At 37.4% G+C, this 16,768-nt stretch overlaps 1 protein-coding gene across 2 annotated transcripts in view; it reads left to right on the top strand.

Annotated features, from left to right (window-relative positions):
- The window catches only part of LOC131033308 (uncharacterized), a 115,114-nt gene that overhangs the window by 74,861 nt on the left and 23,485 nt on the right, over positions 1-16,768 (top strand). For both annotated transcript variants that reach the window (XM_057964494.2, XM_057964495.2), the window contains exon 8: positions 8,718-10,383. In XM_057964494.2, coding sequence (XP_057820477.2) covers positions 8,718-10,383 — 1,666 coding nt within the window. The remainder of the gene's footprint in view (positions 1-8,717; positions 10,384-16,768) is intronic.

Here is a 16,768-nt window from a genome sequence, read left to right on the forward strand (position 1 = left end):
GTCTCTATGTTGAGATCTCAACCAAATATAATACTGCCTGTATGCTTGACTTGCCATTCACAATGATATTTATTTCCTATATATATACTTCCCACAAATGATAATCTAACAAATTCCACAGGGTAGCCATTTGACCTAATTTATTTGAACAAACATACCTAAGGGGAATATGTGCCACATGTTGGTCAACCCACCATCCCATGCATATCATAATATCATATGCCTAGGTATATGTTGACGTGTATTTTGTACACAATCATACACAGAATAAAATACCCAAGGGTACCTTATCCTCTCTTGAATAAAATCTCTAATTGCTGAAGATATCGCAAGAAGGATCAGTTAGGGTGACTTCAATGTTCTTTTAAGTAGGGTCTCTACGTGTGGATAAGCACCAGTGGCCGTTGTGATTGCTGTTTCATCAAGGGGTCTTACGCCAAATCCAAACTGCAGGAACAGGGTTTCCTAATACTAACAAGCTCTCAAAAAAGATCAAAAGAGTAGGGCTTGCAAGAGATAAAGTCTAATCTAATCCTAAGAATGACTTAATGTGGACGAGACTTGGTAAGATTCTACCAACTTCAATATTGCCATAAAGTAACAACTCAATTGAAATTGATGCGATCTTCTAAGGTAACAAATGATTTTTCAATTCATCAAGGATCATAAACACTACCACGAAGGCACATGTCCAAGATACAACAATGATTGAAAGTTTAAGTATTTCAAGTTGATCCAGTTGACCATGCAAGGCGTTCCTACAATCAGCAAGAAGCTAGTGGTTTGGAAAGTGAACCTCACCGACGATCAAGCCCAACACTTTGTCCTTCAAATTAAAACACTATTTTGATTGAGAATGATTCAAGAAAACGAACAACCATGAAGATAACCACAAGAATTGCAATAAAACACCATAACTTCAATATTTTATTGATCTCAAAGCCATCATGAACAACAATTGTTTGAAATTCCTTCTTCAAAGCTCAATCTTGCTACAAAATACTTGCTTCTATCAAATTGCTAATCTCTAATCACTAATGCTGACATCTAATCTCTAGTTTCTAGTTCCAAAATGAAAAGAAATGAGGGTATATATAGCATCCTCAATTACAATGAACGGTCCAGATCAAAATAAGATCAATGGCCAAGATTATGACACCTAAACCCTAATTAGGGTTTATTACAAATAGCCCCCTTTTTACTGAACAATATTAAATGCATAGCCAAATATTAAATTTGGCACGAAAATCTAGGAGACATAGACCAATGACAATTAAGGTGCCACATCATCTATAACAACCTCTCATCTAGAATCTTATTCCCTTTCCAATGCTCTTTTTTAGCATATGCAATGAATCTAGACACGATTCCTTCGATCTTAGCAATTGGAATCTCGGGAAGATTCTTCATTCGTTCTTCTAAGTGGATGACCTGATCGAAAGCCCTGAGAAGAGCAGCGTCCCATTCAGGTTCAAGTTCCTTGGTCTTCTCAATCAGGAGCATGGTAGCAAACATCTGGTCTCGTTGCTCATCTGTAATAATATTCTCATCTTTGCAAAAGATGACCTTGACTCTATCTTCTAATTCTTGCAAATCTACATCTGTCTCAACTTCGATCCTCCTGCCAAGAATAGTACGTAGTACCTCAAACACTCTGTCCTGGATCGGGTGGATAACCTCCTCAACATGATTGCATCTAGTACTGATGTCCTCGAAGAGAACTTCCTTCATCTGGAGTAAAGTCGACCACTGAAGTAAACCATGAGGTCCTCCATCCATTATCTTTTCTTGCACTAGGACCTTCCTTGATGTTTGTCTGATTACTTGTAGGACAGGAATGATAACATCTTTAGTATGAGCAAAGGCAGCTACCATTATCATCAAGTTGTGGATGACCTCAAGAACTTGAATAGCTCGATGAATGGTCTGCATCATCCTTGTTGCAAATTCAATAGCAACTGTATGGGATTTGTCAATCCATGAGCTCATAAGCTGAACCAAACTCCTGACTCTCTCTGCCTGGCCAACTGATTCGAGGGGAAGTGCCTGCGCAAGAGATACTGCTAGATCCTGACGCCTCAAAGGCTGATTGAGATGGCTAAAGTAGCCTCTCCAAGCACTGACCTCTCGCTCAAACTTCCTATTCTTTTCCATTTCTTCTCTAAGCTTGTCCTTAAGTGCCTCAAATGAATCAGTGGCATCATCCAACGTCTGCTCGGCTGTGAGTGGACCAAGCTCAAATGTCTCTACATCAAATTCCTTTGTGAGGATCTCACCTTCATACTTGTCCACTGCTGGTGTAGCTATCTATAATTTCCTAGATCCTGTCTCATCTCTGATCATCTTGGACATCTTAGTGGCTTTCCTCTTTTCTGTCACTCCCTGAGAATTTCCAACAAGGCTCTCTAAATCAATCACATTATCTTCGTCCTCGATCACAATCACCCTTGTTAGTCTCTCCTTTAACCAATCTGGAATGGCAGATCTTGTTTCTCTAACCTGTATCTCATTAGGCAATGTTTCTTCTTCTCTGAGAGGAGATGTTTCTTCGTTTTCTTCCTTATCTTCATGTAGCTCATTAGCTTGGAGAGACCCACTTGGTGACCTTCGAGGTGCCTGTCCTTCTTTATCGTTCTGTACCATTGATTCCATAGACTCCTCTATCTCAAGTGTCCTCTTCTCAGGCCGAGAAGATGTGCCAGATGAACGATCTCGATTGGCCTCTAGCTTCTTCTTGGAAGATTCTCTTTTCTCAGGTCTCTCTTTCCTCTTCGAGCCTCTTGAATGGGGATTGCCCTCACTTACACTTCGAAGGTTGCCTTCGCTTGCATTTCTGGGATTAGGATTACCCTCACTTACACTTGCTCCTCCTTCAACCGGTCTCTCTTCCAAAGTGAAAGTCATAGATATGCCTTGCTCTCTCAACTTCTGATGCTGCACATCAACCCAAATGCGAGTACAAGACAAGACTGGAGCCATCAAAGCATCTAGATCCACAACCTCGGGTTCATTCCAATCTAGCCTCACTGATTTGCTTTCTCGATCATAAGATGATTGGAGATGTCTGCCACTGTCCTGAGCTTGGTCGGCCACTCTGTAAATTTTGCATTTTCTGATAAAGTCTAAAGGCAATCTAGAATGCATCTTTCTTTTCACTTCAAGGTCATCCAAGAGATTCATCACAAAGTCCTCTATCTGAAACTCATGCTTATATTTTCTTCCGACTGTCTCCTCTATATACCCATATGGATCAAAGCTCTCTCTCAAGGCAAAGAATGAAAATGAATATAAAGCTAACTCTTTCTCTGCATCATCCATGGCTAGAGCATTAGGACATACCTCAACTGAATTCCCTAATATGATAGGCACAGGAACTCCATTTCCATGTCTGTGTCTGAATGCTTTCACATAAGCGGCCAACTGTCTTGTTACCTCAAGTAACACAATTCTGTCTGTCGGATATCTCGGCAACATATAGGGAGGTGAAGGACATCCATGAACTCTAATATATGTAAACTTCTGAAATTGGATGAACCAAGCACCGTACCTCTTTACAAGCTCTTGTGCATCCTGAGATAGCCGATTGTGAATCCCGCCTTGCAATATCCTGGTGATGTTCATCGTGAATGTATCATTGACTAACTTGTAGTTACTTCCTGGCGGATGATGCAAGTAAACATAGGAATCACAAACTCTGACTTCCCCGGGCCCTCTTCCAATCACTCCCCTATGAGGTAGTCCTGCATACTCAAAGCTCCTGATCAAGGCATATATGATGTATGAACTCATGTGGAAAGACTTGGTAGCCTTCAATCTCCTTAACTGTACGTCCAAGCAATGGCTAATCATTCTAGCCCAATGGATTGTTCCTTTTCCCTGAACTATCACTTGGATGAAGTAGAACATCCACTTCTCAAAATAGAAGGCTTGAGGAGCCCCTGTAACTCGGTTGAGTAATGTTATCAAATCTCTGTACTCCTCCTGGAAGTCGATCCTATGTGGTGTGTTCGGAATCTTGCTCAGGCGAGGACGACTCTTGAGTAACCAGTTCTTATTGATGATGCTTAGGCAAGTGTCTGGATCATCTTCGTACATGGACCTGGCTCCTTCTAAGCTTTTATAAATCATATCTTTATGTTCTGGCAAGTGAAGAGCTTCACTGATAGCTTCCTCTGAAAGATAAGCAAAAGTGTTTGCTTCCTTGGACACTATCGATCTGGACTGTGGATCATAATGGCGAGCACACTCGATCATCAACTCATGGCACTGGATCGCTGGAGGGAAGCCGACCGCCTTAATGATACCACTTTCAATTATTCTCCTTGCGACAGGTGACGGCTTGCCAATGTAAGGGACCTCTCGAAACTTCTTCGTACTGAAGTTCCCCAAGTTGGTATCTCCAATGTTGCTCCACTTCGACACGATCTTGGTCTCCAATTCTTCGTTCTTCTGATCTTCCTTCATGAGAGCTAGACGACTGATGGATGCTCCCGCCTTTGGGGTTGCCATTGTAACACCTGCACAACATTTCATAATAAGAAATAGATTTTGCAATGTATAAACATAAATTAGATTAAAGATTGAATTTAGGAAACTTCATGATAAGTCCTTGAGTTTATCATTTCCTAAATATGATTGAGCTACTGGAAATTCAAAATTTCAAAATTCAAAATTTAAGATCAATATTCAAAATTCAAGACAAGGGAAGACTTCGCCATACCTCACTTGAGAGCTAACTCTAAAAAATGCAAAATAAGGAAATCGCCTAGGCAAAAATCAAAATTTGAAGTATCAATGCGATCCTCCTCTAGCAAAGGCGCCTTCCTTGTTAACTTCGCCAACTTGTGGGGTCTTCAACGTCTTGATGGCAAATTCGCTCCACTTGAACACAAACCAAGTTCGCACTCCCCTTTGAATGGAAATTTCGCACCTCTCCTTGATGAAATTCGCACCTTGTAATTGTCTTCTCCAAATCGCATGCAAAGGATGATTGAATGATGTTTTAAAATGCCATATCACACCCCCTTTATATAAGCGCTTACCCCCTCAATTACCTCTAGGCCGACTTTTGGAAATAAGGCAAAATAAAAACAAATTTTAAATAAAAATCAAGGCTGACTTTTTTAAATATGGAAAATAAAACCCAAGCGCCCCAATTTATTTATTTAAAATAATAATTAATTAATTTAATGCCTTCGTATTTAATAGTTTCGATTTAAAAAACAAAATTAATTAATTAAATGTCTTGTGCGCATATATTAAATGCCCATTTTATCGAAATTTAGCATTTGAAATAATTTGAAAATGATGTTAGCGCCAAAACATGGGAGATGTAAGGGGTACAAACCACATCGCTCTGGTCCCTGGGAGAGGGACAGGAGCGATCTAGCATTTTGCTCTTGAATTTCTCGCCTTTTACGTTCAAAATCACTTCCTCCACGTTGAAACTGGCATCTACATTGGGAATCTCGAGCTTGATCTATTCAATCTTGTAGATGAATGCCTCTTAAGATCATTATCGCCCTGGTCCCTGACTGAGGGACAGGAGCGATCTTGCATTTACTCCTTGGTCTTTGCCTCCTTAATCACCAATTTATATCACAAGGCAAGTAACAACTTTATTCTTTCATTCCACGCATACTTACTTGTCCTTTGCAAAGCAAATTTGATATTTGAGTGAATATCGCCCTGGTACCTTGGTGAGGGACAGGAGCAAACTTTAAATTCTAGCTCAAATTTGTCATCTTTTATCATTAACTCCTTGTTCATCACCTTTCAAATGACATTTCGGATCTTGTGTAACCTTGCTTTGATGTGATCTTTGAAGAAAAATGATTGATTTCATGAATATCGCCCTGGTCCTTGACTGAAGGACAGGAGCGATCTTTAGTCTATGGCGCAAATCCTTCATCATATTGATATCAAATTGTCTTCAAGGCGTAAAATGATGTCCTTTATTCCTTCTTGAACGTATGAAATGGGAGTGACATTCAACATTTAAGCACATTTGACTATTTCGCTCTGGTCCCTTGGAGAGGGACAGGAGCAAACTTGGGCGTTTCTATCACTTTTGCGGTCTTTGACACTTTAATTTTTCTTCAAGGCGTTCCAAACATCATTGCCCCCTTGTACCTTGGTCTGGATTCATCAAAAATCGGAAGGGAAGGCAAAAATAACTAAGATTTCGCCCTGGTCCTTGACTGAAGGACAGGAGCGAACTTGCATTTGTAGGCTCAATCATTCTTTGCCAATACTTAAAACTATCTTCAACGGATCCGCCGTGCTCCCCTTCACTCATCTTCGACATGAAACTCACTTCATCTTGGCGAGAAACTTGTCTAAGGAAGAAATCGCTCTGGTCCCTTGGAGAGGGACAGGAGCGCCTAGGACAATATGGGCTTCACTTGGCATTTTACAATCTTCAAATTATCTTCAATGGGTTCGTTACGCCTCCTTTGCTTGCCTCAAACTTAACACTCACTTGATCTTTGCCCAAAACTTGTTTTATAAGGAAAATCGCTCTAGTCCCTGGGAGAGGGACGGGAGCTATCACTAAAATTCACCCTGGTCCCTGGCAGAGGGACAAGAGCGATTTTGCTTCGAGGGCCAATTTTCTTCATTATGGTACTTTCAAGTTATATTCAACTGATAAGATGTACTTCCTTTGTTCTTCTCAAATCGCGAAATCATTCAAATCTTTCAAGGACAAGGCAATTTTGGATTTCAAGCTCCGGTCCTTCAGTAAGGGACAGGAGCGAACTTGTCCCTGGCACATTTCCTTGTTTGCAAATTTCTTCAAATTATATTCAATGGACAGAACATGCCCTCCTTTATATCTTCCAATCCAAAAATCGTCTTGATCCTGCAAGGACAGTTGAATTTTGAGAAACAAGCTCCGGTCCTTCAGTGAGGGACAGGAGCGATTTTTGTCCTTGAGGGCAAAAGTTCAGCTTTTCATTGCAAACGGCTAAATCCTGGCGCTCTATCATGTTGATTTCACCTTCCATTGCGTCCTTGACGTTTCAATTTGATCAAAATGAGGTCAAAATGGTCTAAGTGAGTCATTTCGCCCTGGTCCCTGACTGAGGGACAGGAGCGAACTTGCTTCCACAGGCCAAAATACCAAGATTTTAAGACTTCAGTCACTTCATAAGGCAAAATTAGGCCATTTCCAATGCCTGGGATCAATTATCAAAATTTCCAAAATTTGGCCAAAAAATCACCCGGACAAAATTCACAATTCCATCATCAACACTTAGGCAAAATTTAGACTTGCATTCAAAATTCCGACTGAACCTAGACGGACTTACTTGCCCCCTGACAGATTACCTTACTTCAAAATTGCATCTTACGAGAGGAAGCTCAACAATCTTCAAAATTGGACTGGACACCGGCTTGAAAACATCAAAACGGAAACCCTAAGGCTTAACCCCAGTCCAGACGACTGACTCACTAACCCAAAACCCTAAAAGCAGAGAGAGAAACAGGCAAAACCGAGCAAAAAGAGGGGGTCCCCATTTTAATGGGGCGATGTGTGAAATGGTCACAACAGTATATAACATATTAAGTGATAGGGGTCTGTAGTAGCTGACATGTGGTACACATTACTTGATGAGATCCAAATGTATGGTATTATTGGATTTACATAATAGTAAAATGGAACGATGGGCAGAGAATAGAAAATGAATTGGCCACCCACCTAAGACAAATAGAGGGATTGGATACTTTGAGCCCCAACAACAGTTGCTGAAGCTTATGAATAGATACCATGTGTCAACCAATGTGATAGATTCAAGCACTCTTTGGTGAAAGGTAGAAGAACTCTTTGAGTATTAATCTTGATCCATCCATAGGCAGCCAATGGTCATAGATTATGAGTGTTGCTTGATGAGCAGCATTGGTTTGGTAAGTCCAGTAGATAAAACAAATGGGTCATTTATGTGCAGCAAAACAAAACAAAAATAAGTTTCTTAACGCACTTGCAAGTTTGTCAAAATGAAGTAAAGTGATTAATAAACATCCTTAGTTCAGCAAAGAGTTGCAAAGGTGAAGGAGTGAACACTTGATTTGCTCAATAGATGTTGTAAATCTATGATAACAACGATGGAAGAAAATTCATGTATTTGATAAATAGATATTGGCATCAACTATCTTAGTTTAATAAGGCTTCTGGACAATCATATAATCCTGAGTATCATGTTTACAAATTTACAGTTTGAAATGGTATTACCCAAGGAACAAGTTTTTGTATAATCCTTTGATTTTATTGTTTTATTTATGGGATAGTCTGATTTTAAAATTTGTTCATTAATGTTAAGCAAAACACTTTATTTTCTTTCGAATTGCTATTTATTGATTGCTGTAATTTACTTCTGTAAGTTCTGTTATAGCCTGTACATAGTAATTTCTAATAAGCAGTTAAGGTTGCAAGTCTCGAGTGGTTTTCTTGAATGATTAACATTTTAATTGAGTCATATAGACAGTATGGATTTTAAGTTGCAGGCAAAATAATTTTCAAATATACTTGACTGGAAAACTTGTCCAATAAAAGACTGTTGCCCTTATATTACTTGCATATAATTTTTTGTACTAATCCTGCAGAATTGTGTTCTTTGGGGGTGGTTTGTGATTTCTTGATACAGTATATGACAGTTTTAGAATATATATACTTGCCCAAATTATGTTGTCTGAAAGTCTTGAATTGTCAATGTGATCAGGACAGACAATGCGATAAAAAATCATTGGAACAGTTCAATAAAAAAGAAGCTTGATACATATTTGGCATCTTGTTTGGGGACACAATTTCCAGATTTGTCCATTGCCAATCCTATGATAATGCCTTCATCGTCAAAAGTAGGAGAATTCAATAATGTCAATCGAGGCAGTGAAATGGATGAGATATCTGAATGTAGTCAAGAATCAATATCTACACGTTGTTGTCATACTGATTCATTGGAGGTGCCTGCCTCAGCATCAATGCAAATGGAATGCGAAAGATCAGAATCGCAAAAGGCAACAGACAAGACAAATTCAGATAATGAATCACACAGCTTGGTTGAACCTCTTCTGTCACAATGTTCAGGAAATATGCATCTGATTCAAAGTGGAGATACTACACATTTACATGCTCCTGTATCGGCAGCAAGGTTGTTTGTATCGTCGTTTGAAACAAATGAGCTTGCTGAGTCTGTTATAACAGGAAGTAGCTGTTCTTTAGGTAGTCCCAAAGAACTGTCTGAAACAATTAGTGTTTTTGCAAGCAGGCCTTTAGGAGATCAGGTATCTTTTGCCTCTGAAGCCGTAAAGTCTGCTTCTTCTGGAGAAGATAAAATCTTATCTTCAAATTTTTACACAAATCAACCTGCAAATACCAGTAATATGGTTGGTGTGCCAAATAGCTTATGTGAATCAGATTTCCCTCTTTCTTTGCCTGCAGTTTGTTCAGGTTACTCCAATGTGATGTTAAGAAGTAGTGTTGGTCTTGGAGACAGAGCATGCTCAATGGAAATGCCTCCTCCTACTTTGAATTCCACTATATGTCATGATGTTTGCTCTCAATCTGCCTCAGATATTGATCATAGTTATCAGCTATTGCCAGATCACCTGTCTAATGTTTGGAATCTTCATATTGATTCTCATGTTGATAGTTCTGTTCCTGCTGTTGTTTCCTTGGCACCAAATGATACTGAAGGTAGTCAAATGAGTACAAAAGAGGAAATTTCCTATATACAATCAGATGATCCTGATTTGGGCACTTTATTCTATGAACCACCACGCCTTCCTAGTTTGGATAATCCATTTGTTAACTGTGATCTTATTCAACAAGCATACAGTCCACTTGGTGTCCGCCAAATGATAATGTCGTCAGTTAACTGCTGTATTCCATTCACACCGTGGGGTTCCCCTTATTGTGATGAAAGCCCAGAGGCTTTATTAAAGAGTGCCGCTAAGACCTTTAGAAGTACACCTTCCATATTAAGGAAACGACAACGTGAAAGTTCAAATCTGTTAGAGGAAAATCACAATGTTAAAAGAGTGGCTAGTGAAATAGACTTTGGATCTATTCTTTCTCCATGTTTATTAGATAAAAAAGGGAGTGCATTGCTGGATGCTTCTACTGCAGAGTTTCAAATATGGTCTGCAGAAGATGATACTTTGCTCCCTGTAAATAGAAAGGCAATTATTGTCTCCCCACCATATTCTATAAAACAAAAAACTAAAGAAGCTGCAAAATCCAAGGAGAAGCAATTAGTCTATGCTTCTGAGGATACCAATAATATGAAATTTGCAGATATTGGAGCCAATGGTAGCAGTGAACCTGACAGCAGACAGATTGACAAAGATGCAATAATCAGGGAGAACGCTAACTCAGGTTTCAAAAATGTATGTATTTGTTGCTCAGGTGACGAATTGGGAGATCAACAAGGTGTTATTATCTTGCTTTGTATAATGGTTATATGCTGCTTGTTAATGCCTTCTTGTTTTCTTGCTTTTTGATAAATTTCTGATTTAAAAAAATGTTTGTAGTTTTTCAAGATGCTAGAGGTGTTTTTTGTCTTATTTTATTTATTCTGTGGTAATTTGATGACTCTATTCATCATTCAAGTTCTAGATTTCAGGTAACACTTCTATGCTTAATTAATCCTGGAAACTGTTTATTAGTTAAATGATTGTTAAGAAGGATATCCTACACTAATCTTGTTTCAATTAGCATGAGAGTAGTAATATCTGCCTGTTTGATTAATCAGAATTGCGGTACGACTAGGATGAAATTCATGTTGAAACATCAAAATCAATGATGCAAATATAGATATTAGACATCCAGTATAGGCAATTGGTAGATAAAATCCAATGGTTTATTTACATTATTGGCTGAACATATGCTTTTTATGGCTCTATAACTATATGGAGTCTTACGTATGAGCTAGCTTCTATACTTTTTCAATCATTTCATCCAATTATGAGGGAATATTTCCATGACTACTGGTTTCCAGCTAAAGATCACCATGGTTTCCATGTCTATCCATTGAATATGATCATTGCTGTTGTTCATGGTTCTTCAATTTGACTCTCCCTTTTAATCATTCTATATGGGAACTCAGTAGCATCCCTGCTGGTATGGGTGCAGAGTAGTATTAGGACAAATACTGGACAATCCTTAACTATTAAGTATAATGACAAATACTGTGTTGTTGTTATGTTCAAATTAATTTAACATGAGAACTAAACTAATATATAGGTAGCAATTTTAAATTACATCATGCTATCTCCACATTATCCTATTGTTCTCCTTCTTTGTGTTATGTATGTCTTAATACGTGCACAACTGGTGTCTTGCTTAAATAAACTTTGAAATTTGACATACATCCCAGATTGTTTTAAATTTACATCCCACTTAGTTTTCAACTTAAGATATAAAGCATTGAACATATTTAAATGCTTATCGTTTGCTTTTCAAAAATTACATCTAATTGTTTTTTGGAATAGCTATAAATATAAGCAACTAAGTACTTTCCTCCACCTAAAGTTGTTATTGGACCATAAAGATCACAATGAATAAGAGTCTTTAATTTACCCAAATGACATTATTTTCACATTTGTTCAGCATTGCTTCTCTCAAGACATGCTTCATGCAAGCCAATACTCTTTCTTCAATGTTTTTTTTGACTAGCGAAAAATGGTTGTGGGTGCATGTCCTTTATATTAGACGTATCCAAAATTACAAAAAAAAAAAGCTGCTCTAGGTAGGAGGGCCACGTTCTCACAATCCTTAACAGAGTTTGATTTAAAAAGAACTTGTAGAAAAATACAAATGCTATCAGGTAACCTATACTATTTACATCAATACAGATATTTTTGAAATTTTAGCCAGACAGAATAAAAACGAGCTGCAGTAACCTTAATCACTTTCGTTATTGTCATCACATTCTTCCTCTTGGACAACAAAAGATCAGCTGATGCTTGGAGTTGCACCTGTTGCATGCTTTAGAAAATGTATTTCAAGCTTTGCTTGTACCTTCCTTGTAGTCTTGTTGAAACCAACTGCAGAAGGAATGGGATATTTCGGCTTCCCAACACATTGCCATACATTTGTCATGCACCATCACTTGGGTGAGAAGTGATAACCTAATCATAGCACCAGTTCATCCAAAATGGAATTTAATCCCACAATCCATTGGGGCTGAATGATGTAGGCAACAACTGCTCAAATTGTTTCCTTTGACTCTGCAGCTTCTAGGAGAGCCGCTGTGAGCATTTAGGCTTTATCAGAGTTCAACTTGTAGTGGTGGTTTGTAAGCATGAATTGTTCTCGCAATGTGATTTTGATAGCATGGATTATTATTACTGCATTGGTCTTGAAAATTCTTTTCGACCTAAGGTCATCATTCCCAAGAAGGTTATTTGCCTCTCTTTTTGCAAACATTCATGTCCATTGCTGTGATAGTGGCCCTCTACATCACTAAACCTATGCCTATAGAAATGGAGGCCTGTTGGCAGCTGCTAGAAACTGCTCTTTGCCATCGTGTTTAAACTCCCATAAATAATTTTAGTTTTGCCTCTTACAGCCATTAATAATGAGAGATATTGGTGAGCTTTGCAGGTGATATGAGGCCACCAACTTGTTTGTCAAGAGAATTTTTTTTTGTCTTATTCTTCTTTGATAGTGGCCCTCTACATCACTAAACCTATGCCTATAGAAATGGAGGCCTGTTGGCAGCTGCTAGAAACTGCTCTTTGCCATCGTGTTTAAACTCCCATAAATGATTTTTGTTTTGCCTCTTACAGCCATTAATAATGAGAGATATTGGTGAGCTTTGCAGGTGATATGAGGCCACCAACTTATTTGTCAAGGGAATTTTTTTTTGTCTTATTCTTCTTTGATAGTGGCCCTCTACATCACTAAACCTATGCCTATAGAAATGGAGGCCTGTTGGCAGCTGCTAGAAACTGCTCTTTGCCATCGTGTTTAAACTCCCATAAATGATTTTTGTTTTGCCTCTTACAGCCATTAATAATGAGAGATATTGGTGAGCTTTACAGGTGATATGAGGCCACCAACTTGTTTGTCAAGGGAATTTTTTTTTGTCTTATTCTTCTTTGAATTTGTTGCCAATTTTAAATGTACATCATGCTGTCTCCATTGTTGCCTCATTCTTCTTCTTTGTTACATATTTTTCTTGTATTATGTAGGAAGTTGTAATCTTGTTGGTTGAAAATTTTGTACATTGGGGGAAATATACAAAATTGTTGTTTCAGCCACAATGTGTGAGTAAAACTCTCCTAATTAAGGGAAGGCTCCCCCTATCTATATCTAATCTAAAACTATACGGGATGAGACAACAGTCTTTCTTCTTTCTTCAAGAAAGCCAATATCGTTTTCTCTTCACAGAAAAGTGATAGCAAGTTAATTTAAAACAGCAATGACAACCTTTTGAAATAAGATGAGAGAAAAGAAATGAAGTTTCCTGAAAGCTCAAAGATTTCCGTCACTTCCTTCGGGACGGGACAGTAATATCAAGCTCAAAGACTTGAATATATGAAGTTTTATCTACCCTTTTCTATGCTAATGATATCAAGAACAAATTATAGCAGCACAAAGTCTGAAATATCTTATTCCCTTCTACACAAAACAATAAGAACTAGTATGAGCTCAAAGACTCACAACTATTTCTTATCATAAAATCTATTTCTAATCTCTCTCTCAAGAACAAGTGTGAGCACAAAGACTTACAACTCTTTCCAAGAGAATATTTACTCTAATTTATATTAACTTCCAATACTTGCAACACAAAGACTGCAAATCAAATTCGATTAAGCTCAATAATGGAACACAAATACTTGGAACACAAACTCAAGAATGTAGCACAAAGACTCAACACTTGAGTAATATTCTTCTATTTCTTTCAGCTCTTCAATTTACACATAAAAGCTCAGACTTTCTTGTTGCAAATTTGACAGAGTTTTTGCTTGTTTTCTAAAAGATAAGGAAAATACAATAGACCCCCTCAAGTATTTATAGGAGAGGAGTCATGAGAAAAAGGTGGGAGGATCCTATCTAACTTGAGAAATTTTCTCAACCACCAAGACTTATTCAATAACTAACTATGACTTATTAAAAATTACATCCTATTCTAAATTGACTTGTAACTTGTCTACTTGTAATTACAAAAGTGCAAGTAATGACTTAACTTGCAAGTTACAAAAATGTTTTTACAAGTAAACATGTCAAAAGAGTAACTACAACTAAGAAATTACAATTTTGAACATGCAACAAGTGTTGAAAAACACTTATGTTGCAGCATGTGTAGACATGAATCCTTCAAACTTCTGGATGATCATTTGTAGCTCATCAGGATTCGGTTCATGGGTATTCTTTGCCACGATCATGGTCTTCACAATAACATCACTGCAACGAAGGATTGTGACATTATTCTTCTCAAAGGATGACTGAATTTCCTGTAAGAAGACTTGGTATGTAACCAAAGCTTGAATAGATACAGCTGAAAATGTTTCACTCTTCCACACATGATGAATCTTCAACTGCAAATCTGAGAGAACCTTTTCTTCTGATAATAATTTCCCATTTTGATTTATAATATTACAAGAAGCTTTCTCACAATGAGAAACAATATCCTAAAATGCTTCCACTCGCAATCTCATGGCATCATCAATGTCTTCAACAAGTGACTTGAGAACAAGGACTTTGTTTTGCAAGAGCTCTTGGTATTTTAGATACACAATCCTCGAAGGAATAACCTGATGTTCTAGAAGAACACTTAACTTTTGTTGAGGAATCTTGAGCCAAGTTGTCAAGCTATCTTCCACCTTTCCCAAGTTCTGTTTGAAAGTGCCAGAAACCTGGTTCAATTGTTCCTCAATGGTCTTCAATTTGACCATCATTTGAAAAACTTCCTTCAAGACCTGTGCACACAAATGATGAAGCTGATCTACCCAAGATTCCAATGCTTGTACCTTTTGAGCCATTCTCTCAACTCCTTGAATTGATTCTTGTGGGCCGGAAGAACTTGAAGGATTGCTCCCTTCACTAGCAGATTTAGTGATCTTTTGAACAGTTGCAACAAGTTGCCTATTCTCCTCTTCAAATGGGAAAAATTCTAACTCTTGCACTTCACAACCTTGTGAGAGGAAGATGGGAAATAAATAGGAATGCTTGGAACTTGGCTTTTGACCAATTTCGTATATTGGGGAACATTTTACAAGTATACAAGTAGGGAAGAACAAATGTGCAATCAGGCTTTTGAAACCTGAATGCAATTATACTTGTAAAAAGGAAAATGGAGTAGTGGGTGAAAAATGAGATTTTGACGTGTAGGAAATGGCAGGAATGGTATATATGGATGATAGAAATGATATGAGTGAAAATGAAAAGATTTTGGGAAGATCATCTTGATGAAAATGGGAAGAACTTTCAACTTGTAATCAAGTTTTAAAAACCCGATTTTGAAAGGATGAGTATTTTTCCAACTTTGAAACTTGGAATTTCAGCAAAAGATAGTTAAGATTTTTCAACCAAAGGGGTAGATCAACTATTTTCATCTCACTTGCAATCGGGGTTTTAAATCCCGAATGCTAGTAAAGAGGGAAAATGGGGAAAGACAATGCAATTTACAAATTGCTTTGCAAACTTGGAACAAAGGGGAAAACTAAAAAAAATTAAAACAAGAAAAGAAAGTAAGAACAAGAGAAGAAAGCATACCTTGATCAACAAAAATGACCTCCCAAGAACAAGAAACAATCCTTGAAAGAAGAGATTGAATCTCTTAAATAGAAAAAAGAAGAAGATTCAAACCCAACGCCATATGTAGCAAAATGCCTAACAAATGCATGAAGAATTGGTCAAATGAAGCTTCCAATCTCCACGCCTAGGTAAGAGAAGCCAAAACGACTTAGGAGAAGGAGGATTCATGGCTTTTCATGAGGTAAATCGTGGCATTTTCAAAAACACGTGTTTGTTGTTTGAATGCCTTTAAATCAGCAAAACGACTTCCAAATTGCACAAAAAGAGTTTCAAAATGCATGAGAATAGGTTAGGAATCAAAGCACCTTCCTCCTAAAATTTCTCCACAAAAATCGTTTAAATCCTTCAACAAATTCGACTTCTACAGCTGGTCAGGTTCTTGGGGAAGGGCAACAAGTTTAAAATTTGCAAAGAACATGAAATTGGGTTTTTAAAACCCATTTGCAAGTTTTAATATGTTCACTTTTCATGCATTAAGGGAAAATCGGGTTTGTGAGAGAAAACTACAAGTTTAAAATGCTTGTCAAAGGGAAATAAAACTCCCTTTACAAGTTTTAAACAGCTCAACAAAAGACTAGTGAAGGGAAAATAAAATTCCTTTAACAAGTCAAAAATAACTTAAAAATAAAACTTGTAATAGAGAAACAAAATCCCTATTACAACTTAAAGTGACTTTATAAAACTTGTAATGGAGGAGAAAAACCCCTACCATAAATTAAAATCACTTTAGTGAAACTTTTTAAATAAATTACAAGTTTTATTTTAACTTTACAATTTAAAGTTCACTTGTAATATGTTCAAAAAGTTCCTACAACGACTAAAAAGACAAAAAGCAACAAGGGGGAAATAAAAAGTAAGTTACAAGTTTAAAAATTACATAAAGTGCACTTGTAATTGACTTAAAATTTCCCTACAACACTAAAACAAGAGAAAATTAAAACTTGCAACTTTAAGAAAATTTCCCACCTATGGTTAGGGAGAAAAAACCTGAAATTGAAAGAAAAACAA

Source organism: Cryptomeria japonica, chromosome 6 (assembly GCF_030272615.1).
Source record: "Cryptomeria japonica chromosome 6, Sugi_1.0, whole genome shotgun sequence".
In the NCBI taxonomy this organism is placed as follows: Eukaryota; Viridiplantae; Streptophyta; class Pinopsida; order Cupressales; family Cupressaceae; genus Cryptomeria; species Cryptomeria japonica.